At 42.4% G+C, this 26,252-nt stretch overlaps 1 protein-coding gene across 1 annotated transcript in view; it reads left to right on the top strand.

The window, feature by feature from the left end:
- Positions 1-26,252, top strand: part of PIR (pirin) — a gene marked incomplete at both ends in the record, with an annotated part of 100,367 nt that overhangs the window by 54,614 nt on the left and 19,501 nt on the right. The window contains 2 exon segments of the mRNA XM_082681203.1: positions 15,993-16,071; positions 23,553-23,597. Of these exon segments, the coding sequence (XP_082537329.1) occupies positions 15,993-16,071; positions 23,553-23,597 (124 nt within the window).

The following is a 26,252-nucleotide window of genomic DNA, read 5'->3' as shown; positions in this document are numbered from 1 at the left end:
AGAGTCCCATACAGGATAAATCCAAGGAGAAATACACCAAGACACATATTAATCAAACTGTCAAAAATTAAATACAAAGAAAGCATATTAAAAGCAGCAAGGGAAAAACAACAAATAACACACAAGGGAATCCCCATAAGGTTAACAGCTGATCTTTCAGCAGAAACTCTGCAAGCCAGAAGGGAGTGGCAGGACATATTGAAAGTGTTGAAGGAGAAAAACCTGCAACCAAGATTACTCTACCCAGCAAGGATCTCATTCAGATTTGATGGAGAAATTAAAACCTTTACAGACAAGCAAAAGCTGAGAGAGTTCAGCACCACCAAACCAGCTCTACAACAACTACTAAAGGAACTTCTCTAGGCAAGAAACACAAAAGAAGGAAAAGACCTACGATAACGAACCCAAAACAATTAAGAAAATGGGAATGGGAACATACATATCGATAATTACCTTAAATGTAAATGGACTAAATGCTCCCACCAAAAGACACAGATTGGCTGAATGGATACAAAAACAAGACGCATATATTTGCTGTCTACAAGAGACCCACTTCAGACCTAGAGACACATACAGACTGAAAGTAAGGGGATGGAAAAAGGTATTTCATGCAAATGGAAACCAAAAGAAAGCTGGAGTAGCAATTCTCATATCAGACAAAATAGACTTTAAAATAACGACTATTAGAAGAGACAAAGAAGGACACTACATAATGATCAAGGGATCGATCCAAGAAGAAGATATGACAATTGTAAATATTTATGCACCCAACATAGGAGCACCTCAATACATAAGGCAAATAGTAACAGCCATAAAAGGGGAAATCGACAGTAACGCATTCATAGTAGGGGACTTTAACACCCCACTTTCAACAGTGGACAGATCATCCAAAATGAAAATAAATAAGGAAACACAAGCTTTAAATGATACATTAAACAAGATGGACTTAATTGGTATTTATAAGACATTCCATCCAAAAACAACAGAATACACATTTTTCTCAAGTGCTCATGGAACATTCTCCAGGATAGATCATATCTTGGGTCACCAATCAAGCCTTGGTAAATTTAAGAAAATTGAAATTGTATCAAGTATCTTTTCCGACCACAACGCTATGAGACTAGATATCAATTACAGGAAAAGATCTGTAAAAAGTACAAACACATGGAGACTAAACAATACACTAGTTAATAACGAAGTGATCACTGAAGAAATCAAAGAGGAAATCAAAAAATACCTAGAAACAAATGACAATGGAGACACGACGACTCAAAATCTATGGGATACAGCAAAAGCAGTTCTAAGTGGGAAGTTTATAGCAATACAATCCTACCTTAAGAAACAGGAAACATCTCGAATAAACAACCTAATCTTGCACCTAAAGCAATTAGAGAAACAAGAACAAAAAAACCCCAAAGCTAGCAGAAGGAAAGAAATCATAAAAATCAGATCAGAAATAAATGAAAAAGAAATGAAGGAAACGATAGCAAAGATCAATAAAACTAAAAGCTGGTTCTTTGAAAGGATAAACAAAATTGATAAACCATTAGCCAGACTCATCAAGAAAAAAGGGAGAAGACTGAAATCAATAGAATTAGAAATGAAAAAGGAAAAGTAATAACTGACACTGCAGAAATACAAAAGATCATGAGAGATTACTACAAGCAACTCTATGCCAATAAAATGGACAACCTGGAAGAAATGGACAAATTCTTAGAAAGGCACAACCTGCCAAGACTGAATCAGGAAGAAATAGAAAATATGAACAGACCAGTCACAAACACTGAAATTGAAACTGTGATTAAAAATCTTCCAACAAGCAAAAGCCCAGGACCAGATGGCTTCACAGGCGAATTCTATCAAACATTTAGAGAAGAGCTAACACCTATCCTTCTCAAACTCTTCCAAAATATAGCAAACTCATTCTACAAGGGCACCATCACCCTGATACCAAAACCAGACAAGGATGTCACAAAGAAAGAAAACTACAGGCCAATATCACTGATGAACATAGATGCAAAAATCCTCAACAAAATACTAGCAAACAGAATCCAACAGCACATTAAACGGATCATACACCATGATCAAGTGGGGTTTATTCCAGGAATGCAAGGATTCTTCAATATACGCAAATCAGTCAACGTGATACACCATATTAACAAATTGAAGGAGAAAAACCATATGACCATCTCAATAGATGCAGAGAAAGCTTTCGACAAAATGCAAGAGGGAGGAGATATGGGAACATATGTGTATATATAACTGATTCATTTTGTTGTGAAGCTGAAACTAACATACCATTGTAAAGCAATTATACTCCAATAAAGATGTTAAAATGAAAAAAAAAAAAAAAGTCAATCCTTTGACAGTACTATAGATGGAAAAGAGCATGGACTATGGAGTCCAGTAGACCCGGGTCCACATTTCAGCTCTGTTGTTTAATACCTCTGTGGCCTTAGGAAAATTTATTTTTGCACCTTTATTTCCTCATCTGCTGAATAGGGAGAATGACGCATAGTGCATGGTGTATAATGGGCCTAGCAACAAAGAGTGTAATTCATAAATATTTGTTCCCTTTCCCTTATCTGTCTCCGTTTCTGCTCCCACATTCCCTTTTTATCATTAGACTTTACTGACAGTGAATGTCTAGAATTTCTTGGGATGAGAAATGAAAATGGCTGACATCTTTTGTAGGTTTACAAGGTACCAAATTCTAAGTCAGAGCTGTCCAGTGAAAATATAATGGGAGCCGTATGTCATTTCAAATTTTCAGTAGACACACTCAAAAAGTAAAAACAAACAGCTGAAATTAATTTTAATAGTATACTTCAGCCAATTATCTAAAATATTATCTTTCAATATATAATCAATATAAAATTATAATGAGATTTTTAATATTTTTTGTACCAAGTCTGTAAAATCCACTGTCTTTTTTTTTTTTTTTTTACACTCACAGCACATCTCAGTTCACACTCGCCACATCTGCTGTGCTCCGTAGTTACAAATGGGTGATGGCAACTGTATTGGACAGTGAAGTTCTGAGTGTTTTACCTGTATCGGTTCTTTTACTCGTGATTTCACTTGGGTTCTCTGGAAAACAGAGCCTAAGGCAGGGCACCCCCGGGCAGTGAGAGTGAGGGAGAGGGGAAGCAAGACAGATGCTTGGTGACACAGGAGGCCTGTTCAGAAAACTGTGGCTCAGGACTTTCTAACGAAGGAAGAAACAGGAAGAATTTTTCTGTCATCCTACACCTTCCATCCTTCTTTGGCCAAAGTCAGCGTGTGGACGCTAATTCCCTGCCCTTCTTGATTGTGTCACCTGCCCCCTGCGGCAGCCTCTGTGGAGGCCACACACCACATCTGGTGGCTCGGATCTTCACTCTTGTCTGGGCATGGAGGTCTGTCAGGCCAGGCTCTGGAGCTCCTGGAGCTCCCGCCACTCTGGGGGGGTGATGGAAGCCATTCAGAACTTGACAGTCAGCCAGGAGGGGCCGAGGCGGCAGCAGCCATGGCACCTAGGGGTCTCCGTAAGTGGCCGAGGCCTCAGAAGCCAGGGAAGCTGACTGTGTCCAGTCAGATTCTCACGACAGCCTGATGAGGGAGAGAACTGAGGCATCGCGAGACGAGCCACTTGCCCAGGGTTATGCATCTAGTGAGTGACAGAGCTGGCCTTCTAACTGGATGTCTGGCCCCTGACTCTGTGCTCTTAATCACAAGCCTGCACACGTCCTTACCAGTTCAGCACAACCCAATAGAAATGAGATTTTCTGCTGAGAGCGGGTTTCTTTCCCATGGAAACTTTAAAGACAGAGAGGGCCTAAGAGGAGAGATGGACGTTGACAAGGGAATTCTTGACCCATCAGTCATTTTGCTAAGGAGCTGACCCCTTCCTCCTCGCCCAGGAATTCATGAACAATCCCCTGCCCTGGATGGGGGATAAGTGCCAACCCTTCCCTAGGTCTCCAGCCCTTCAGCAGACTTGTCAACTCTTCGGTTTCTCAGAGTTGTTGCTGAGTAGCAGGGAACTTACACTCTTCTTATTTCTGGGTAGAAGGGAGACCCATATCTGATACTTTTGGAGGCTATTTGTACACTTACTTCAGTCAGATGGCTTGGAGTAGTAAGTTTGGGGTCCTGGGGGTTGATCAAGGAAGAGACAGGTTCCTGAGAGGCAGTAACACACAGGCTCTGTTTAGGTGGTGCTTGGACGGGGTGGCATGAGAAGGGAGTCCATCACGGTCAGAGACCTTCCAGAGACAGTGGCGCAAGGCCACCACCCAGAAGGGGGCTAGGATGAGGGAGCTCCCTGGGGAGTCAGAGGAATTGGAGAGGGGGCTTACGTGTTTAGGTGATGTCACTCAGCAACAGGGTGGAGAGTTTCTGGGTCAGAGAGCTCCAAAAGGCAACTGCAGTGCGGGGTCTTTTGTAGCTGGAGAGTTCGTCCTTATTTGTGGCAGATGTTGGGGGCAGTTCCACAGGATATGTAAAGTAGGTAGGCTCTAAGTGGCTAAAAATGTGTTTCTTTGGAATATATTTAAAGTGATTGGATGTGTGAAAATTTGAGTTGGGCTCCAGCGGGCTTTGAGCTAAAGGTCCTAGCTTGCTGTGAAGAAGTAAAGAAGATGGGTGCCCTTTTTACTTCATACACAGGGGCCACGTCAGGCCCACTTATATAACAGCTGGACAGGAAGCTTTCCATTCATTCACCTCTTTCATTGCTGTTATGAGCTATTAAGATGTGAGCGAAGTTCTTAGGGAAGCAAGAGTCTAGAATTCCTGATAGTATGAGATGCTTTTCCAGCCAGGCAAGACCTACTCTCCCTTTTTCTTCTGGCATGATTTGAATCAGAGCGTCAGGCAGCAGTAGACGTGAGAGAGCAGCTCTCCACCTCCGCCACGTTGTAGATGAGAACGTGGCAACTCAGCTGGGCCAAAGGTCACACATCTCGTTGTGGAAAGAACCCAGACCGAAACTCAGGTCTCCTGAGTTTTGTCCCATTTGATGTGCACAGTAGCCCTGCCTTATCACACCATTGAGCCCTTGTACATAAACTTGCCGAGTATGTCTCTCTCCAGTTTGGGAATGCCTTAGCTCATTTTCACGGAAGGAAGCTTCAGAATGAACCTCCATCTCTTTCTACACCAAAAGGGTACCTTCAGCCACTTACTTGTCTTCAGATGCCTCGACTGTGTCAGAACATCCTGCAGACAATCACATAGGAGAAGCCTTGTGCCATAATAGATTCCCCCTTAGACATGAAATTGAAGGTTCATGTCTACACAGTCGTCTGTCCCCAGAGCCCTGTGAAATCATGTCTTTGCCAAATAGTCTCCCATGTCGATGCACTTTCTTACAAGAACTCTTAAAGACCCTTAGTAAATACCAAGTGTAACTATTAGAGATTAAAAGTGTTATAAAGCACTGTAAGGAATATTCTAGCATCTGTTACTAGATTTGCTGACTCAGCCTTGAAAAACATTACCCATGGATGGGAGATAAACGACCGGAAGGCTCCCAGTTGGCATATTCGGGGGTCATTTGTGATTTTATTGTACTGTTGCCTTTGTAGGATTATGGATGAATTATTCATATAAGGGGTGGGCATTTGTTCTTTCTCTGGTTTTAATTTTCCAAAAAAAAATTGAACATCTGTAACCCAATTTCAGGCAAGGATGCTGACTCAAAGGGTGAAGAAATCAAAGTCTCTACTTTCACAATTAACATGTCTCTGATTAAATTTCAGGCCCATGAGTCCTGTCAGCATCTTTATTCCCTTCCCCCTTAGCTCTTCTCTCCTCACTACCTGTACCCCAAATACAAGGTGAGAAGAGAGGGACTCAAGTGTTACTATTGATTAAAATGCTTCTTGAAAAAGGATACCCTTGAGACTAGACTGTAGAATAATTTGGCTAAAATGTCCACAATTTCTGGTCAGCTGGACAGCTTGATGGTCAAGATTTTCCGCAATCCTTTATGGCTGATAGAAGTTAAAAATGTGGTCTGACCTAGAGAGGTGGGATAGGGAGGGTGGGAGGGAGGGAGACGCAAGAGGGAAGAGATATGGGAACATATGTATATGTATAACCGATTCACTTTGCTATAAAGCAGAAACTAACACACCATTGTAAAGCAATTATACTCCAATAAAGATGCAAAAAAAAAAATGTGGTCTGGCCCTCTCTAGCTCTCACCCTATACAGAATCACTGGCATTTTGCACAAGAGTTTCTTGTCTTCTTTTTGCGTAGCACTTCATGTATATGTCTAAATGCGATTACAGGGTTTTAATCCTTCCCGTAATGCCTTTGGCACTGAGGATGGAGACTAATCTCTCCCGATCCTTATCAGAATTCTTTAAAATAATCAAGAATTCAGAAATCAGAGTGCTTTTGGATTGGAGACAGAAGACATTTACCCTTGGGTTGAAGAGCATCAGCCTATTGTCAACAAGAGTTGGAACTTGGCTTTAAATAACGTGGTAAATCTACTTTTCATTTCCTCAAATAGTAAGATCTCCCGAAGAAAGGGGAAGGTATGGTTCTCCACACTGGGACCATGGATCTGCCAGTGAGTTTCTTGAGTGTGTGCAGAGGTGTAAGTGGTGGAGAGAATGGGTCTGTGAGAGCAGGAAAGTGGCGGCAGGAAGGTGAGATTGGGAAGCCCCGTGGGCCATGGCCTGGGTGATGCCCAGAACTCCTATGGACTAGATCGTCCTCTCTTAGTTGAGTCTCCTGAGCTCGTCAGTGAAGTTTTTTCCACTGAGCCTCTTTTTTTGTGATTGGCAGAAAGAGAACCTACCCAAAATAGACGCAAGTATAGGTGCGAACTTAGCGATACAGAAGATGGTCAACAACTGGGGAAAAGAGAAGAATGAGTCAACTGGGACAACTGGTTAAACATTCATAAAAAGAAACCAGTTTTGCTCATGATCCCATCCCTCATAGGAAAATAAATTTGACGTAGATCAAAGAATTAAATGTTAAAAAATTTGAACTAGAAAAAGGCAAACATTTAACATGATCTTTGCTTGGGAAAGACTTTCGAAGTTTAAAAGCATTGGAAGGAAAAGCTGGATAGATCTAATCCATGTCAGAAATGCCATAAATGAAATGAAAGGCCAAAGCAAGGTTTTTCCAACAAATAGTATTAAGGACAAATAGCTTTAATTTATTTTTAAGAAACCCTCTCATATAAATTGAGAAGAGAAGCGCCAAACTCCCTTAACCCCACACCCTGCAGTTCTCTGCGCCCTCTCTGAGTCACACTGCACAGAAGATTTGTCGGCACGTGTTCTCTCCACTTCCCCACCTCGTCGAGGCCCTCTGCCTGGCGGCCACCCCCATCGGTGCACTGAGTCACTACTCCATGTGGCCAAACCCAGAGGTCTTCGTTTTCCTTCCTTCGCACGGGTTGCACGCTTCCTCCTCCACACTGTCTTTCCTTCCTTTGGCCTCTGAGATAATACGTTCTTGTGTCTCTGGATGCTCTTTGCTCCTTCTCAGTGTCACTTCTCAGGTAGGTACCATTTCCTCTACTAGACCCCTGAACACCCAGCTTCCCCGGATCTCAGTCCTGAGTCCTCTTCTCTCATTGAGTGTCGTCTCCCTGGATGATCTCGCCCATCCCATGGACTTAGATACCATTTATAGTGTTACAACTCCCACATTTATTTTATATTTTTATCGGATTGTAATTTATATGTAACATGATGTTAGTTTTAGGTGTACAACATAGCGGTTTGATATTTGTATATTGATATTGATATTTGTATATTGTATATTTGTATACAGAATTACAGAATTTTGTGTGTGTGATAAGGCTTTTTATTCTCTTGGTCAGTTTCAAATGTCTCCCACTTTCGAGCGACTCCCACATTCATATTTATAGCAGAAGCCTCACCTCTGAGCTCTGTGTGGACTCATATATTCAGCTACCTACTTGCCATCTCCATTTGCATCGTTCCCAGGCACGTCGACTTTAAAATGGCAAAAGTTGAAGTCTTGCTTCCCTACCCACACCTGCCTTGACAGCAAACACACACAAACTCGTTTCCCTTCCAGGCTTCTCCGTCTGAATGAGTGAATGGTACCACCACTCACTGCTCAGAGTGGAAACATGGCGGTCATCCTTATTCCATCTCCTCCCCTACCTACATCTAGTCCGAAATATATTTTAAATCTACTTCTCTCCCATCCCCTGCCCAGCCTTGGCCAGGCCCACTGCAGCAGCTTCTTCAGGGGTCTCCCCTCTCTTATTTACTCCCTTCCAGCTCTCCACATAGCAGCTCAAGACATCTCTTCACGATAAAAATTGGATCAATGTGTTCCCATTGTACTTTAAAGAAATCCTGCCTGGGTCTTTTCTAACTCTCTAAACTCATGCCATTCTCTGCAGCCTCCTCCTGCTGTCTGCACGTGGTTCTCCTGTCAGTGTCCAGATCCTCCAGGCTCTTCACTGCCTCAGGGCCTTTGCACATGCTGTGCTCCATTCTCTGCCCAGAAACCTCTTACCCCCAACTCTTCTCATTCGATGCCTTCCATTCCTCCCCCATTTTATTTTCTCCCCTCTGCCCTGTTTATTTCACTTATGGCATGTGTAATTTTATATTTAATTTGTTAAATTGTCTTCCTTACTAGGAAGTAAACCACAAAGGCTGAGCAGATCTGTTATTCACCGATATACATATGCAATGACTAGCACACTCCAGACTCTCAGTCAGTATTTCTTAAATGAGGGAGCTAAGTAATGAATGAAAACATAAATAGGTTAATGAGCAGATATTTTATAAAACGGGAAATACAAGCGGCCAAATTAATACACATGAAGCATACAGAATAGTGCCTGGGGCTTCCCTGGTGACGCAGTGGTTAAGAATCCACCTGCCCTGCTGGTGGGAATGTGAATTGGTTCAGCCACTATGGAGAACAGTATGGAGGTTCCTTAAAAAACTACAAATAGAACTACCATATGACCCAGCAATCCCACTACTGGGCATATACCCTGAGAAAACCAAAATTCAAAAAGAGTCATGTACCAAAATGTTCATTGCAGCTCTATTTACAATAGCCCGGAGATGGAAACAACCTAAGTGCCCATCATCGGATGAATGGATAAAGAAGATGTGGCACATATATACAATGGAATATTACTCAGCCATAAAAAGAAACGAAATTGAGCTATTTGTAATGAGGTGGATAGACCTAGAGTCTGTCATACAGAGTGAAGTAAGTCAGAAAGAAAAAGACAAATACCGTATGCTAACACATATATATGGAATTTAAGAAAAAAAATGTCATGAAGAACCTAGGGGTAAAGTAGGAATAAAGACGCAGACCTCCTAGAGAACGGACTTGAGGTTATGGGGAGGGGGAAGGGTGAGCTGTGACAGGGCGAGAGAGAGTCATGGGCATATACACACTAACAAACGTAGTAAGGTAGATAGCTAGTGGGAAGCAGCCGCATGGCACAGGGATATTGGCTCGGTGCTTTGTGACAGCCTGGAGGGGTGGGATAGGGAGGGTGGGAGGGAGGGAGACGCAAGAGGGAAGACATATGGGAACATACGTTTATGTATGACTGATTCACTTTGTTATAAAGCAGAAACTAACACACCATTGTAAAGCAATTATACCCCAATAAAGATGTTAAAAAAAAAAAAAAAAGAATCCACCTGCCAGTGCAGGGGACACAGAGCCCTGGTCCGGGAAGACACCACACGCTGCGGAGCCACTAAGCCTGTGCGCCACAACTACTGAGCCTGCGCTCTAGAGCCGCGAGCCGCAACTACTGAGCCCATGTGCTGCAACTACTGAAACCCACGTGCCTAGAGCCCGTGCTCTGCAACAAGAGAAGCCACCGCAGTGAGAAGCCCGCGTACCACAGGAGTAGCCCCCGCTCGCCGCAACTAGAGAAGAGCCCACGCACAGCGACAAAGACCCAACACAGCCAAAAATAAAATAAATAAATAAATTAAAAAAGAATCGTACCTGGTATATACTAAGCCCTCAATGTTTAGTTATTGTTATTCTTGTGTTAATAATATTTAGTAGCACTTGTTAAAATAATAATATCACCCAAACTAATAGTCAAATTAAAAGAGTAACGAGATATCGATTTCTGCTTCTTAAATAAGCTAAGATTAAAAAAAGATAAGATGGTCACTTATTTGATGAGATGGGCACTTTTTACAGGTAATTACCAACTGATATGACCAAAAACAATTTGGATGAAAGCATTTCAGTTAGTGTAACAATTGATAAAAGTGATCTTTTTGTTCAGAAACATGCTGCTAGACGCTGGTTGTTCAAATATTGGTATCTGTACTGTGGAGGTTGTGCCTTTAAACTTTTTTTAGGTTAAATTTTTTCCTGATTTTTTTTCTTTTTGTCTGTTTTTTCAGGCATTTCCAGGTATGTTTTTTTCTTTTCCTTTTTTTTCGCCCAGCAATTAATCCCTCTATTCTATTTTTGGACAAGGATGTATTGGGGGAAAAAAATTTAATGTGTAACAACAGGGAATTTGTTGGAATGAGTTAACTTTCTAACAATAGGAGATTAGATGAGTGAAAAAAAGCCACTATTTGGAGCACCTAATGAGTTGGAAAACGGCCCTGTGGTATAGCAAAATTACAGAGACCAGAAAAGCCAATGACTAGCAGTAGACTTGTTCAGGAAAATTGCTGTTCAGTCATGTCATCGTGTTGACCAGCTAGCTCACTTTTAGCCACATTGCATTTGGCCATAAACCTGTAGATATCTCAAGAGCCCTATTAAAATGTCTGGACTTTTAGATGTACAATTTCAGTGTGAAGGAAAAAAATAGAAATGTGGTCAAAATTTTATGTGCAAAGATATTCATCAAAAGTTAACAGTGGGGGCTTCCCTGGTGGCACAGTGGTTGAGAGTCCGCCTGCCGATGCAGGGGACATGGGTTCGTGCCCCAGTCCGGGAGGATCCCACATGCTGCGGAGCGCCTGGGCCTGTGAGCCATGGCCGCTGAGCGTGCGCGTCTGGAGCCTGTGCTCAGCAACGGGAGAGGCCACAACAGTGAGAGGCCCACGTACCGCAAAAAAAAAAAAAAAAAGTTAACAGTGATGCCAAAGAACAACTGTAAAACGAAATGCCCAACGTTAGGGGCATGATCCAACATGAGAGTAAGGATCCAGGAATAGGTATACGCACTGTTTCTTTCTTTTATACAATACTGAGGATTTGCACTTGTTACCTTAGAGTAATTTGCTTAAGCAACATCTAGTAAGATTGAGAATTCAAGTGCATTTCCTGAATAAATCACTGAATCATCAAGGGTTTTCGAAATACTTCTCAAAAAGATGTGAAAGTATTTATTACAGCTCTGACATGTAACAACTTGCTGCCCCGTGCTTTTAGGGAAGGCCAGCATGATGGCAAAATGAGCAGCATTCAGGGATAAACGGGTGGCAGTTATCTGTGAAAGGAGCAGCGGCAAGATGAAAGAGACTTTATTTTCTTTACCATGCTTATACGTAGCAAGCAACATAGCACTCTTTTTCTTGGGAAGACGTACTAAGCCACATAGCTTCCATGTGGAAGTGATTTCATCTTCTAATTAAGATCACATTTAAGAATAAAAGCAGAGGAAGGAAACCAGGTTAACACGGGTATCATACCAAAAGCCCGGGGAAGCGGGAGGTCTTTGAAGGATAGAAGATGAAGGTAGTTCGGGTTCAGAAGGAAGTGGTTTTGTAGACCTTGTTTTTTTGTCTTGCTTGTTCTGTGGTCATTATTGGAGTGGTGTCTTAGACTCATTTAGGGTTTAATTCTGACATATTTATAAAGAGAGACAGGGCTTATCTGGGTTTGGTAGCACCCCTGTTGTTAGAGGTTAGCCAAAATTTACCCTTCACATCTCAAAAAGAGTTCTGTTACTTCACTTCTAGAAGGCTTGCTTACATGGTATTTGAACTGTTAAGATTTTAAGCCGTTGGGCTTTTAAAATACAGACTAAAACTTTTTTTTTTTTTTTTTTTTTGCGGTACGTGGGCCTCTCACTGTTGTGGCCTCTCCCATTGCGGAGCACAGGCTCCGGACGCGCAAGCTCAGCGGCCGTGGCTCACGGGCCCAGCCGCTCCGCGGCATGTGGGATCTTCCCAGACAGGGGTACGAACCCGTGTCCCCTGCATCGGCAGGCAGACTCTCAACCACTGGGCCACCAGGGAAGCCCCAGACTAAAACCTTTAAAGATAAGTTTCCCAAATGCTTTAAAGAGAGAATTAAGAAATGAGAAGAAAAGAAAGACAAGAGAGGAATAGCTTGGGATTTTAGTACCTGTGCAGGCAGTGTTAATCGGGACCAAAAGAAAAAGGGAAAAGAAAGTAATTTCACTGATGGAATTCAGGTGCATTAGTTCGGTACATGCTGAAACAGGTTTATAGAGAAATGTTTTATTCTGGGTTGCCTTGGACCAATTTATTTTAATCCTGTGGAAATAGATAGATTGAGGACAAAAAGGAATGATTTGCTTAATTAAAGTTTCATTCTACTTTGAGGGTCTATTAATAGTTTAATACTATACATGAAAAGAAACAAAACAGAACTCAGGAAAGAGTGTGCCTAATGGTGACATTTCTTTATAGTTGCAAAGCAGCAGTGTGTGTGATGGAAAAATTAAGTCCAGATTTGCTCAAAGTGCATTTGAGCCTGGCATTATCATCTTTGAGTTAAATGAACAGAATTTACATTTGCTATTCCAGCAGTTATCAAGGAAGATCAAAATCTTAAAAAGCAATACCTTTTTGCTTTTCAAAAACTGTGTGTGTATGTGTGTGTATATATATCCATACATATATGTATACACACACTCATGGGAACAGCTTTCAAATTGAATTTTATCTCAGGATGGATTAACTGAAATAGAATAATGTACATATAGGTTTTGGGTAGTTGCTTATTCAAGACGTGTTATATTGAAAACGTCAATGATCTGATTTTCAGTACAAAAAGGAGAGTAGAATCCGAATTCTGTTTTTGGCTATAGATGTTGTGAAAAACACCTTCAAAATGAATTTCATATTTCCCTGTAGCCCTTTTCACACTGTAAGGCAGGAGGATATATTTGTGGCTTTATAATGTCTCTCGTTGGTTTGTTTACAATTTTGTAAACGAATACGTAAGTACAGAATTCTGTGTCTGTGTGTGCATACGCATATCTGTGTCCTTGCAGCATTAGAGAGAGAGGTTACTGTTTTGGGGACAATATGGATTAGGTTGAGAAGCTAGAGGCAGGAAGAAACGAGCTCACCAGGAGGGCAAAACTGATGGCCGAGCTTGAGGGCAAGAGTAGTGCAGTTAGCCAGCAGCCCCCTATTCACTACCCACAGCCCTCATGGCTCTCCCTCGCCCCAGCCACGTTCTCACTTCTCTACAGCTCTAGTCTGAGAAATCAGAAGGGAATTTACAATATTAAAAAGTGGAGGAAGACATTAAAATTTTCTGACTTCAGATTTCAGAGGCAGAAATACACTTCAACATCAGTGAAGTCCCAACACCAGATTTTCAGATTGAGTGAACTAAGCCCAGAAGAAGATAAAGGCTTTGCTAGTCAGCAGGAAAAGCAATACCAGCATCAGAGGCTCCTGGTTTCCAGGTTGGAATGATTTTTATGACTACATTCTGGGAGAATTCTAGTAAAAGTTAAACCGAGAGCCTCTTTTTGATTCATGTCCTTGCTGTAGGCAGGGATACTGCAGCGGCCCTGGAGGCAGAGGTTGGGAAAGATGCTTGAACCTTCTTTTTCTGGAAGAGAGCAAAATATTGCCCAGGAAGAGGAGTCATCCGATACTAAGTGAAGTTTCCCCTTGATCTTTTTAGAAGTAATTTTAGAAGTCTTCATCAGGCAAAACCAGATCCTTTCCAGATGGTGCCTTACACACTTCATGATGCTAGAGGATCAGACCCTGCATCCCGCGGGTGCTGCCCTTGTTTCATGTGTGATCCAGGCTCTTCAGATTGATTGGGAATCTTTGGCCTCAGGTTGCCCTTGATGTCACAGGTCTTTCTGCTTTCATTTATGTATGCACAGGGGAATTTGCCTTTCCAGCTTTTGGAGCTGTATAGATGCAGCTTGTCCTCCTAAGCCACATAAAACCACGTACCAGACCACTTAAAGCCCAAAGCTTCTATACATGAGACTTTTACAGGAAAGGGAACAATCTTCCGATAGCATTATTTGCAATTCTCTATTCTAAAACTTAAAGTACAGACATACACTTGGGCCATACCTAGTCACTTGTCCTGAAGAGAGGCATTTTGCTACGTGTTGGTAAAGCAATTGATGAATATGCCATGTATACTGTAAATAAATTGGTTATTTTTTTAAAATAAATTTGTTATTATACATGAGATTTTCCATTATGAAACATCATTTGGTAAATATTTATTCAACACCTACTATGTGACAGGCCCTGTGCATTGGCCCCGGGTGAAAAGGGCAGATGTGTCCATGTCCTCATGGAGTTTACATAGTTATTCTCTGCCAAATGATGCCTTTATCAAGGATAGTAAATAATTCTGGGCTCTGGATTTTCTTTTGTGGTCTATTTACACATGCATGTTTTTAACGAGTGTAAGCTTTTTGTTAAAATATAACATACACAGAAAAGTGCACAAATCATGTGTACAGCTCAGAGGATTTTCACCAAGTGAACTCATCCGTGAAATCATGAAACAGAACATTGCCAGGCTCCAGAAGCGCCCTTTTAAACCCCATTCAGTTACTGACCTTCCCAAGGTAACCACTTTTCTGACTTCTGATACGATAGATTAGTTTTGCCTTGTTTTGAACTTTATAGAAGTGGAATCATATGTTACACAATCTGTGTCTGCCTTCGTTTGTTCAACATCGTGCTTGTGAGATTGATCTGAGTTGTTGCATATAGCTGGGTTCCTTCATTCTCTTTGCTGTATTGTAGTCCCTTGTATATATCACAGTTCATTTATCCATTCTATCATTAAAGACATTGGGAATATTTCCAGCTTGGGGCTATTGCTGACAGTGTCACTATCAAGATTTGAGTACATGTCTTCAGGTGGACATGTCTGTTGGGGACACGCCTGTTGAGTTGGAATGCTGGGTCATAGATTATGCATGTATTCATCTGTACTATGTACTGCCATACAGTTTTCTCAAGTGTTTATATCAAGTGATAGTCCCACCAGCAGCGTATGAAAGTTCCAGTTACTCCACATCCTTGCCGAATCTGGCGTTATGTACTTTTTCATCTCTGTGTGTTTTTTAAGTTAAAAAAAATAAGTAGAACAGAACCACTGGGACTTTGGGGTAAACAATGAAACATCATAAAGTTTATGGCAACAGTGATAATCCCTCAGATTTTGGTCTGTGCCAGTGATTCAGAATGGTGTTATATTGAATTACAAACTCTGCTGAACTGTTGATCGAATCAAAGCCACTGTTTACAATGGAAAATCCTGCAAAAGTGGGTCTTTCTTACATTTTGAGCTGTGGCTTTTTCAGACCAGCAGTGTTGGACCACCTTTTTATGCAAGAGGGCCAAGTTAGAACAAATAAAAATATTTACAGGCTGCCCTCTTTGAATTTCAAAATAGACATGGCTTTATTGAGACCTGGGGAAGAAAGATGCATCTGATGTGCATTAACCTACCACATTCAGTAGAAGGGTAGAAGTGAGAAAGTTGGAGCAGCTATTAGGCAGTAAACTATTGACATTGGATCATATTTGAGAAATGGCTGTAGGGAGACAGCTGTCATCTGGAAATTAGCTTGTCAAGCTAGGAGGGCTAACTTTTAGACTGCGACCCTTAGAAGGGGGCTATATTGGCAGCCCATCCTCCCTGCTTTAACAGCATCTCCCAAGGAGGAATTGTATATGTTAATGGATCCAGACTCCAGGCCCATGACAGAGGGTCCAGCTGAGGTAAAGATGAACCTTATTCCTGGAAAGATGGTGATGATTTCCTTTTTCTTTGCGGTCCAAGAGTTACACTCACACACCAACTTTATATTTGGACTTCAGATTGGGCCAAGGAGCAAAGCATTCCCAGCCTATTCCTAAAGGTATGATGGGCTCTGCAGTTTAGTGATCATTTCAGGGGGAAAAAAACCCACAAGGGGCTGCTTTCTCTGGAATGGACTTGTTTCTGAACCTCAACACAAAGTTCTATGAACCTTGTTTACGTTTAATTATGTTTAAATTAGCAAATACTGCTTGAGCTTTTCAAGTTAAGAAAATCAGGAGGAATTCAGAGAATGTTAGGGCTGAACCGTTGGGGCCGCCCCTCATTTTGTCATTGTGAACGCTGAGACCCAACACATGCGCTCCTTGCTCAAGGCCACGTGAGGACTCACTGGACACGGCAGGACGTTTACCCAGGTCTCCTGACTTCTAGGCCACCTTTGACTCACAGAGTTCCTGGAGGGCAATCCAATCTGTGTTAGTTATGAACAAGTGCATTCTCGATTGAGGTACAGCTTTGGTTATGGAGGATTTACTTTTAAGTCGTCCTTTAAATCCAAAGAACAGTTAGAAAACTCCCAAGTGTTTAAGGCCAGTTTTATTTTTAAAAATGGCCACCCCTGAGGTCATTAGGCATCAACCTCAGACCCATTGTTTTCTTCTTTGGTTTCTTTCATTCTGGGCATTTTTAAGTACAGGAAGATTTTTCACATGAATGCATATGTCTACCTTCATACATAATTTTTATAACAATAAATGTGATAGCACGTGTGCTTGAAGTTTTAGTGCTGTGGGTTTTTCTTTTACTTTCGAGTTTGCTTTCCTCTAAACCCTTTCCGTCCCTCATCCACCCATAGCAGTATCCTCCCTGTATATCCCAGATCTGCAGTAGATGCCAGATATATCCTTGAATTAGATCTTACAGTGTTTTTCTCGACGCTTACTCTTCTCCACTTTCATTTATGTACATGTAAATATACACACATACAGGGTTATTTTGTCCTTGTTTTACTAAAATGGAATCATACCAGAAATAGATTTTTTGCATCTTGCTTTTGTGACCAGACAATACCTCATGGAAGTTCCTCCGAGTCTGCTCGTATGGCTTGGTTGAACGGCGACGTTCTACGCCATGGGTTGAGTACGATGCATTTAGCTCTTCCCTGTCAGCGGGTGCTCCCCTTGTTCCCTGCGCCTGGCTACTGCACAGTGGTCTGCAGTTTCTCCATGACCCCACCAACACTTGCGTGTGTGGTTCATGTTAATTTTGACTCTGCACTCCGCTGCCACCCTATATATTGCCTCATAAGAGAATGTGTATCTGTCAGTTTACAAAGCTGTACTTCTAGATTATCTTGTCATTATGAATTTTAAACCTGAGATTTGTTTTCAAAAATGTTTTGGAATGCATACAAAAACAAGTAGCTTAGAAATGCATGTATATCACTGAGTCGCTCTAAACCCACTTTAAACGAGTCTGTTATAAACCCAGTTATGCAGAAGAACCTTTCTTTTCCAATATGTCACTTCCACTTACAGTGTGTTCTCCCCCCCACCGTGCCCTCACCCCCCGTATACAGTCATACACGCCTTCATTGCGTTAGGTGACAAGTCTAACGTTTGAGGCTTCCCTGTCCAGTGCCAGACAAACAATTAATTCAGGTATTATAAAGCACTTACTATTTACAGACTCAATAGTACTGGCTGCCTGTAATCCAACATACTGGCTAGTAAAATTATACTGTACAAGTTTTATTATCAAACCATTCACGTCAAGCTCACCTTTTGTCTCTTTTTTTTTTTATCCGCCTTTCCAAGTCAAATTCCAGTATAAAATTCAAGGCCTGTCTAAATTCATTTTATTTGAGTGCTTTGTTGCATCAAATATTCCTTGAAATGTGTAGCCCATTGGCTGGGTCCTGATCGTGTTTTGTTTATAATATTTTGATTGTTTTGCTACTCATGGTAAAGGGATTTGACGTGGATGTCTGGGTTTTGTTTGGCTTTTGGCGTAAGCTTTGCAATCTAACTAATTCAATGTTGACTTTCTTGTATCATCACCAAACTAAAGGGATAGAAATAGAGGCATACACTGCTACCATCCCATTTCTGACACCAGAAAAAAGCATATGTCCCAAGGGACATCCAGTTAAGGGAGACTGGCAACATTTCTCATGAGTCAGACAGGTTTTATCTGAATTCCATCCCATAAATAATATTGGAATCGATTTTTGCCATCTCTTTATTTCCTTTGGGCAAGGCACATTTCTGTGGGGCTGTGCTAACCTTGCGGAAAACAGATGTTTCATGCAGTGATGATTTGGAAGGCACTTGATATCAGAAATTGAGCTAGATGGTGCATCACTCACAAAGAATCCAATCTGTTGAGTCCCTGACGGTACCAGATTCCTCTCACATTTTTCATGTTGGTTCTTGGCTAAAGTAAGAATAAGTAGTTGTGTTTCGTGTTTTGTGTTTTTTTGCAGTGACTTTTACCATCTCTTGCAAAGCAGTCTGATTTCCCTCGCTGCAAACTGATATACAGATAGCACCATGTGTTATCATTCATTGAGAAGGACATAAATCTGTATTTCTAGGAAAATATCAATCTTTGCCGAGAAACTTGCGCCTTCTGGTCCTCCTGTCCCCTTTGTCTTCTGACTGACTGCATCAAAGTTGGGCCCTCAACAAGCACTCTGTTTTCTCCATCTTCCTTCACAGTATCCCTGCTACTTGGCATTTAAAAGCATGATCTGGAGTGTTAAAAAATGGAGGATGTTATGGTATCGAAAAACTTAATTTTGCTTCCCTCAACTTTTAACTTTTCTTTAGAGTATATGTACATCAGTCCACAAAATTTCTTTAGAGAACATATAGCTTATCGCATTATTCTGTGGTAAGCAGAATAATGGCCCCACGAAGATGTCCACGACCTAATCCTGGAACCTTTGAATGTGTTACCTTACATGGTATAGGGGATGCTGCAGGTGTGATTAAATTAAGGATCTTGAGATGGGGAGATTAGCCTGGGTGATCCAGGTGGGCTGATGTAATCCTAAGGATCTGTATAAATGAAAGAGGGAGATGGGAGTCAGAGTGAGAGAGAGAGATGTGACAGTCGAAGCAGATACGTACAACAAAAACTGGTTAGAACCTACTAGGCCCAAGATGGCCGAAGGTTTGACTTCCTGTAGACCTTGAGCCTCATCATACGCTCATTGTAATACGTTAGCATGTTTATGACACACCCACAGTTGCCACGACAGTTCCCAGGCGGACCATAAAAGGCCAGAAAAATGGCCCGTGGCCCAATTCCTGGAAATCCCCGCCCCTTCCCCAAATTAGCTGGAATACTCCTCCCACTCGTTAGCCTATTACCCAGCCCATAAAATCTAATGTCCCCACACCCTAGAGGCCTCTCTTGCCTTCTGAGATGGACCGCACTCTGTCTATGGAGCACATATCTCCCTGGATAAATTTGCTTTCACTCTACTTCAGCTTCCTCTTGAATTCCTTCCTTTGTGAAGCCAAGGACCCTCACTTGGCAGCCCGTCCCAGGGGCTCGGATGAGACCTGGGACGTGACCATTCTTTCGTGCCCCCTTCTCCTGCAACAAAGTCACGTTCTCTGCGTGTAGAAAACTGATCGGAGGTAACCAGTTAGGGGCTGTTTCTCTCACCTAAAAGAGAAGAAAGATATGAAATAAATATGCCAGTGTCTATGTTCATTGTTTCATCCTTTGTGCTCTTCTGAACTAAAATATTAAAGTATTGAAAATAAACAAAAACCAGTCTCTAAAGTTGAGAGGGAAAGGGATTAACAAACAATGTGGTCTAATGATGAGGACACATCACAGAAACCCAAACTGAGGGACATTCTACAAAATAATGGGTCTGTACTTTTAATGAAGAAAACGACTGAGGAGCTATTTCAGATGAAAGGAGATTAGACATGACAACTAAATGCCGCATGTGAACCCGGATTCCATCCTGGCCTAGACATGTTTTTTTCTTTTTGCCCTAAAAAGCATTACTGAGACAACTAGCTCAATTTGAATATCTGTACATAGCTAATAGTATTGTATTAATGGTCATAATTTTTAAACTGATACTGTATTTCATAATTTTTATAAGTGCACTAGGGTTACGTTGGAAAATATCCTTGTTTTTAGGAAATTATTTCAAGGTAACGGGGTATCATGTCTCCAAGATTACTCGCAAATATTTCAGAAAGTAAAGAATGATGTATATTTCTAGAGAGAATGTTAAAGCATATGTGATAACAGGTTAGCTTTTGGAGAATCTGGGTGAGTGGTGTATGGTAATTCTCTATACTATTTTTGTAACTTTTCTGTATGTCTGAAATTATTTCAAAGGAAAAATTAACAAATAATTTGGTGGAATGAGGAGGGGGAAGGGGAGAGCCGGTGGGTCTGCCTCCTGTCCAGGAGGCCAGGCATGAGGTCCATGGTGAGTGAGCTGCCTACCCAAGCTGAATGCAGAGCCATCTGGGGGGAGGCTCTTAGGAACCAGCACTGCTTTGAGGTGTGGCATCTGGTGTGACCCAGAGTTTGGGTAGAGGTTTCTTCTCTCCTTAGCCCTGTTCCCCTCTCCCCTTTCGAACCCAGAGCTGACCTTTGTCATGGATTTGGCGTGCCACCAAGTCATGTTTTTCTGCTTTCTCTACACATTCATGTATAAGCAGCCATTGGAAAGTTCTTTGAAATAATGAACTTAAGACTGAGGGGGAAGGAAAATGAGCTGGGTTAAGGCAAGGAATGTAGGCCAAGAAACGCTCTCACTAGGGATGTTTGCAAGAATTGGGAACCTCCCTGGAAATGAGAGCAAATGCCACAGAAAATGATTTGTGTTTAAAAGAAAAGTTTTCCACGTCTTCTGTTGGACTGAAGAAGGGCTGACATAAATGTGTTGCCGCTTAACCCAAGCTACAGGACCAGGGGTTAATGTGACCTTCATCCCAGCTCCTGTTCGTTGTCATTGACTGAGGGAGGGAGGGGAAAGAGCTTCCCAGCTGTGAAGAGCCAGTAGCTTGGAGACCACAGTTGCAGGGCCTGTGACCTCAGACAGAAATAAAAATGCCAGGATGGTATCCATTCCTGGTGCAGGACAGAAAAGTGGGGGGAAAGATAGGGGAACAAAGAAAGATGAGAGGGACCTGAAAATCTCACAAGAGAACTCTTTGATGATACAATCCTGCTCTTGGCAGAGAAGGAATTCCAAAAAAATGTGGTAGTTCATAAACATATAGTAAGCATTCACATGATTTGACTCTTGTTTTGCTATAGTTTTAAGAAAAAATGCTTAGTGGGAATTAAACTAGGTTCAGTAGAAGCGAGTGCAGTGCAGATAGACAACATGATAAAAAGAAGGAAAAAAGGAAATTGCCCTCTGTTCCTATTTTATTCCCTGTAACACTGTGCCTTCTAGCCAGTAGCATGAATTGTGTTATTGATGGTGAAGGTGGAGTCTGTATCCTAATGGAAGACTTTTGCAAGGAACAACAACAGGGGAATGCACATAATACATTGACTTGGCCATTCCTTTAAGCAAACGTTTGGGCCTTCTGGATAAAAGATTTAAAAAGATAAAAAGAGAAAGAAAACAGACCGAGGCAATTATGTGTAGACTAGTTTTCTGCTTGAAGGGTGAGTAGGAATGAAGCAAAGGTGGTGGAGGAGAAATGAGTTTAGAACAATCAAAATGATTCCAAATAAAAACCCACTTGAACAATTGAGAGCTTTGACGTTCTGTCAAACTTGGAAACCATTAATTTTTTAATACCTTTCAACCACGAGGAGAGGATCGATTATGTCAATCACAACACGTCCTTGCAATGGAATGCTTTGCAGTCTTTCCCAAGGATGAATTATTTCTCTGTGTTTTGGAAAGCTATCCAAAATAGAACACTGAGTTCTAGTTTTTAAGCAAATAATATATAGTGCATAAAAGAGAAAAGAAACTGAAAACACAAAAACCAAATTGCTAATGATATTTATGGGCCGGGAACAGTTAGCATGTGTTTTCAGCATCTAGCACGAACCTCCGTCCCCCCAAATTGGACAATGTGAAGACCCCTGGCTGTGCCTTCGTCTTTCTGTCTCCACCCACAATAAGTACACCTGTGTGGTAGCTGGTCACTGGATGATGGGAGGCCGAGCTCGGAAGACTGAACAAGTGGGTCAGTAAGGGAGCAAAAGAGCGAGTGTGCTCTGAGCAGTTAGACTTAATTCCAGAGCCCTTACACTCATTCTCGTAAAATCTCGGGGAGGAAAAAGTGTGAAATAGGAGGATGAAAAAAATATCGTCTGGCGTCCACCTGAGTGTCTGTCTTTGTTTTGCCATCCTTCAGGCTTTCCAACCAGACTCAGTTTATGTTAAGTTTGATCAGTCATGCCTTATCACGTGGGCCTCTCTTGCACTTTTCAACCCACCTGCCAGCACAGCCACATCCCTAGAGTCTACTTTGTCCTCTGTGATTCTTCCATGCCTGCCTTGGTTTTGTTTACTCTGCCACCACGTTGACTCTCTCACAGGCTCCAGTGTGGGTCCTGCCCTTGTACCTTGGACTCGGCCCTGCATTCCCTTCTCAGATCTTCTTTTCTCCCAAAGGCACACGGAGTGATGTTCTGATTCTGTTTTGGGCTGGCCACTCCTACATTCATGTCCCTCAGTGGCGCTGCAGCGTCCCCTGTGGGCCATAGGGACAATACATAAATATCCGTGGAAATCCAGTGCTCGGTCCAAGAGGGCAGATAGTGGGTTGTCACTTAAAACTGTTTGGAGGGGACTTCCCTGTTGGCGCAGTGTTAGGAGTCTGCCTGCCAATGCAGGAGACTCAGGTTCAAGCCCTGGTCCGGGAAGATCCCACATGCCATGGAGCAGCTAAGCCCGTGCGCCACATCTAAGGAGGCTGCACTCTGGTGCACACGAGCCAGAACTACTGAGCCCACGTGCCGCAACTACTGAATCCCACCTGTGTGCTCTAGGGCCCACGTGCCGCAACTACTGAATCCCGCACACCTAGAGCCCGTGCTCCGCAACAAGAGAAGCCACCACGATGAGAAGCCCGCGCACAGCAACGAAGACGCAACACAGCCCAAAACAAACAAACAAAAAAAACAAAAAAACTGTTTGGAGGCCCAAGGAACTGAAGATAAGCCAGACTGGTGTGTTGTAGTTCTTAACATGATGTTCAACCCGGAAGGAACAGCTTGTTTGTTAGTACAGCTGTTGGCATATAGATATATAGCCAGTGAATAGCGCACTGCCTGCTTGGGTGGCTATTAAATACTTGAGGCCAGTTCATTTAGGTTTTGGGGGGTGTGTGTGTTTGTGTGTGAATGCATGCATGTGGGACTGTGCTTAAAACTGTTTACAGAACTTAAGTTTTAAAATGTATTTATATCTAAAAGATTTCATTTTCAAACCTTTTGTATCTGTAACTTATATAAGTTTATATATTTGTATGTCATATGTAGAGTATTAAATATTTGATATCGTTATCTCTTTGTTCTTTTGGCATTATGGACACTAACCTTTTAATGTCGCTGGTCCTTTTTCAGGGTGGACAAGCTTCATTTATACCATATCTGGAAATGTGTATATTGGTAAGTGATGAGTCTGTTGCTTTGGGTTCAATTGCAATATCATTTAAACTACTGCCAGGAAGGAAAGGTAAGATGAAACCTTTCGTGTAATTGAATACTGTGTTTCCTCCTGTTCGGCACCAGCCCCCTGTACATCCTGGTACATCCTGGTACACCCAGGGCAGGGCACCTCTCAGCTTCCAGTATATTCAGTGAGGGAGGAGAACAGGAACACCAGACATGACAGCAGCCATTTTACTGTGGCCTGTGTGCAAATGTAAGGTCCAGGCGCAATTATGTGGGTTGACACCTTGCTAGGATGTTGGCAAGCCCCATACTGATAAAGCTTTAATGGGCTGCAAGGGGAGCAGGACACTATCTCCTGGGAGGTGGAAGGAGGTGAATTTGCAGTCCCAGGTGCTTCTGAGAAATGTCTAAGTCGGTTTTCTTTTATTCCGAGGGGCTGTGCATGTGTCACTTGTTGAGTCTAGTCTAGAAGGGATGTTTGAGACCCAATCAACTCTCATTTTATAGATGAGGTATGTAAAGTCTAGAGAGCTATTAAACTTGCCAGAATTATGCATTGGTAGACCTGGGACCAGAACCAAGGGCTTGTCAATTCCACTCCCTGTGCCCCACCCCATATCCTTTGTACAGTGACAGCACAGGAACCACACCATCTAACTTGTCTTTTCCAGTCTAAAGCCTTTAGCCAACCCAGTAGTAGAAGAGCCAGGAGTGGTGGGAGAGTGGAGCTTGTAGAGTAGGCTGGCTCCTGCCTGTATCTACTCCCACTCTCTCCATCCTCCTAGAAGCAGCATGGAGGCCAGGAAAGGTCGCTGTAGGTTTGTCAGGGCCCACTGACCAACTTCCAACTGCCAGTAGTACCTGTGTTTCTTGGCCTGAGGCTTTCTCTGAATCCTGGGAAGGCTACTCTGCCCCAGTCAGGGCAGGATGAAAGTGCTAAGGAAGCTGCCTTGCCCCTCAGGTGGGATAGCGCTGAGGCCTGTGTGTGACGCCTTTTCCTAGAGTCTCCTGGAGGCGTTATGTTCAAGCAACCCACGTGATCGTCCTTGGTAACACATCCTTCATTGTCTGCCTTCCCTTTCCTGTCTAACTTTCCCAATTCCTGGACTGGTGTTTCCTGGGACTGCCTCCCAGATAGACTCCTTGGACTCAAATATGCACCTCAGGCAGTGCTTCTGGGAAAACCTACAGTAGGAGAACCAGCCTCCCTTCTCCCCTTCCCTGCCCCTCATGGCCGTGATGGGTGGTGTGGACGGGGTGAGGGGGATGGAGCAGAGCATCTGACCGCTCCAAGCTACAGGCCAAGAATCCCATTTCTGAGGCCCTCTGTGGTTGGAGCTCTTTACCCCAACCTGTAGGGTAGCCTCCTCTGCAGTGAGCTTGCTGCCCTAGCACGGCTACTCCTTGGACAACACACTCCCAGCCCCAGACAGCTGGCTCACTGATACTGTCTGCTGAGGGCTTGAAGGCTACACCCAAAGCCATTTAAAGCATTCTTTATATTCTCCAGAAGGGCAGTTTAATTGCCTGAAATTAATCTTCTGAAAAATAGTGGTACCACAAGCTCGTGTATTTTGATTTTATACCACAGAAATGGGCTTAGTTCCTCTTTCATTGATTAGCATTTCAATTATGATTCAGAAGCAAAATTCATTTATTTCAGCATTTGAGGAAGTGTGAAAACACTTTAGTAGTCGTATCACAAGTCCGTGGGCACACACATTAAACTATATTAACCATCTGGAAGGGATGAAGCGTCATTTGTTTTTATGATCTTTTGAAAATCTTGGTTATCACATAGTACTTTCTAAAATGGAGTAAAAGCCATTTTTGTGGAGGTAGCACCCCTGACTTAGGATTTCAGGAGAAATAAAATAATCTGCACAAACGGAAAGTAATAAAGCACGTGGATTCTGCGGTGCTAAGGATACCAGAAATGCGTAGAATGAGCAAGGACAGGGCCACACAGCAGCCGTCTTCATCATTGCGGGCCGCACGGTTCTGTTGCAGTGACTCATTCCTGCCTTTGTAGCACAAAAGCAGTCACAGGTGATACATAAATAATTGGGATGGTTGTTCCAAAAGAAGTTGATTTATGGCCACTGAAATGTGAATTTCATATATTTTTCACGTGTCATGAACTACTACTCTTGGGATTGTTTTTAGCCATTTGAAAACATAAAAACCTTTCTTAGCTTGTGGGCGCTACAAAAGCTCACATTTGACTTTGGTTTTATAGGCAAGGACAAATTTTTCCTCTACTCTTCTAGGTTCTTTTTGGCTGGGCTATGAGTTAGATTGACATGAGACAGGTTAACAGGAGAAAAACAAACTTAATTACATAGGCACAGGGGTCCCGTAAAATGAGAGACCCAAGGGCAAGTTGGGCAGATGCCATCCTGAGCCAAAGAATGAGATAGGAACCTGGGGCTTCAAAGGGGAGGAGAGTAATTCACAGGACGATAAGAAGAGCAGATGTTTGGTAATTAGATGTTTGCCCTGCCATCCAGGTAGGTCATTCAGATGAAAGTTATCTCTGGTAATAGCTCTCTCTTTGAACCAGGCCCCTTAGCTAAATTCTTTAAGGTAGTTAAGAGAGTGGTTGGAAGCTCTTCCTGAGTCTTTTGGGCCTTGACTGTCTTCAGCTCA

This window comes from Grampus griseus, assembly GCF_964374135.1.
Source record: "Grampus griseus genome assembly, chromosome: X".
NCBI classification, from domain to species: domain Eukaryota; kingdom Metazoa; phylum Chordata; class Mammalia; order Artiodactyla; family Delphinidae; genus Grampus; species Grampus griseus.
Note: the sequence above shows the minus strand (reverse complement) of the source record. Positions and strands in the feature narration are given on the sequence as shown.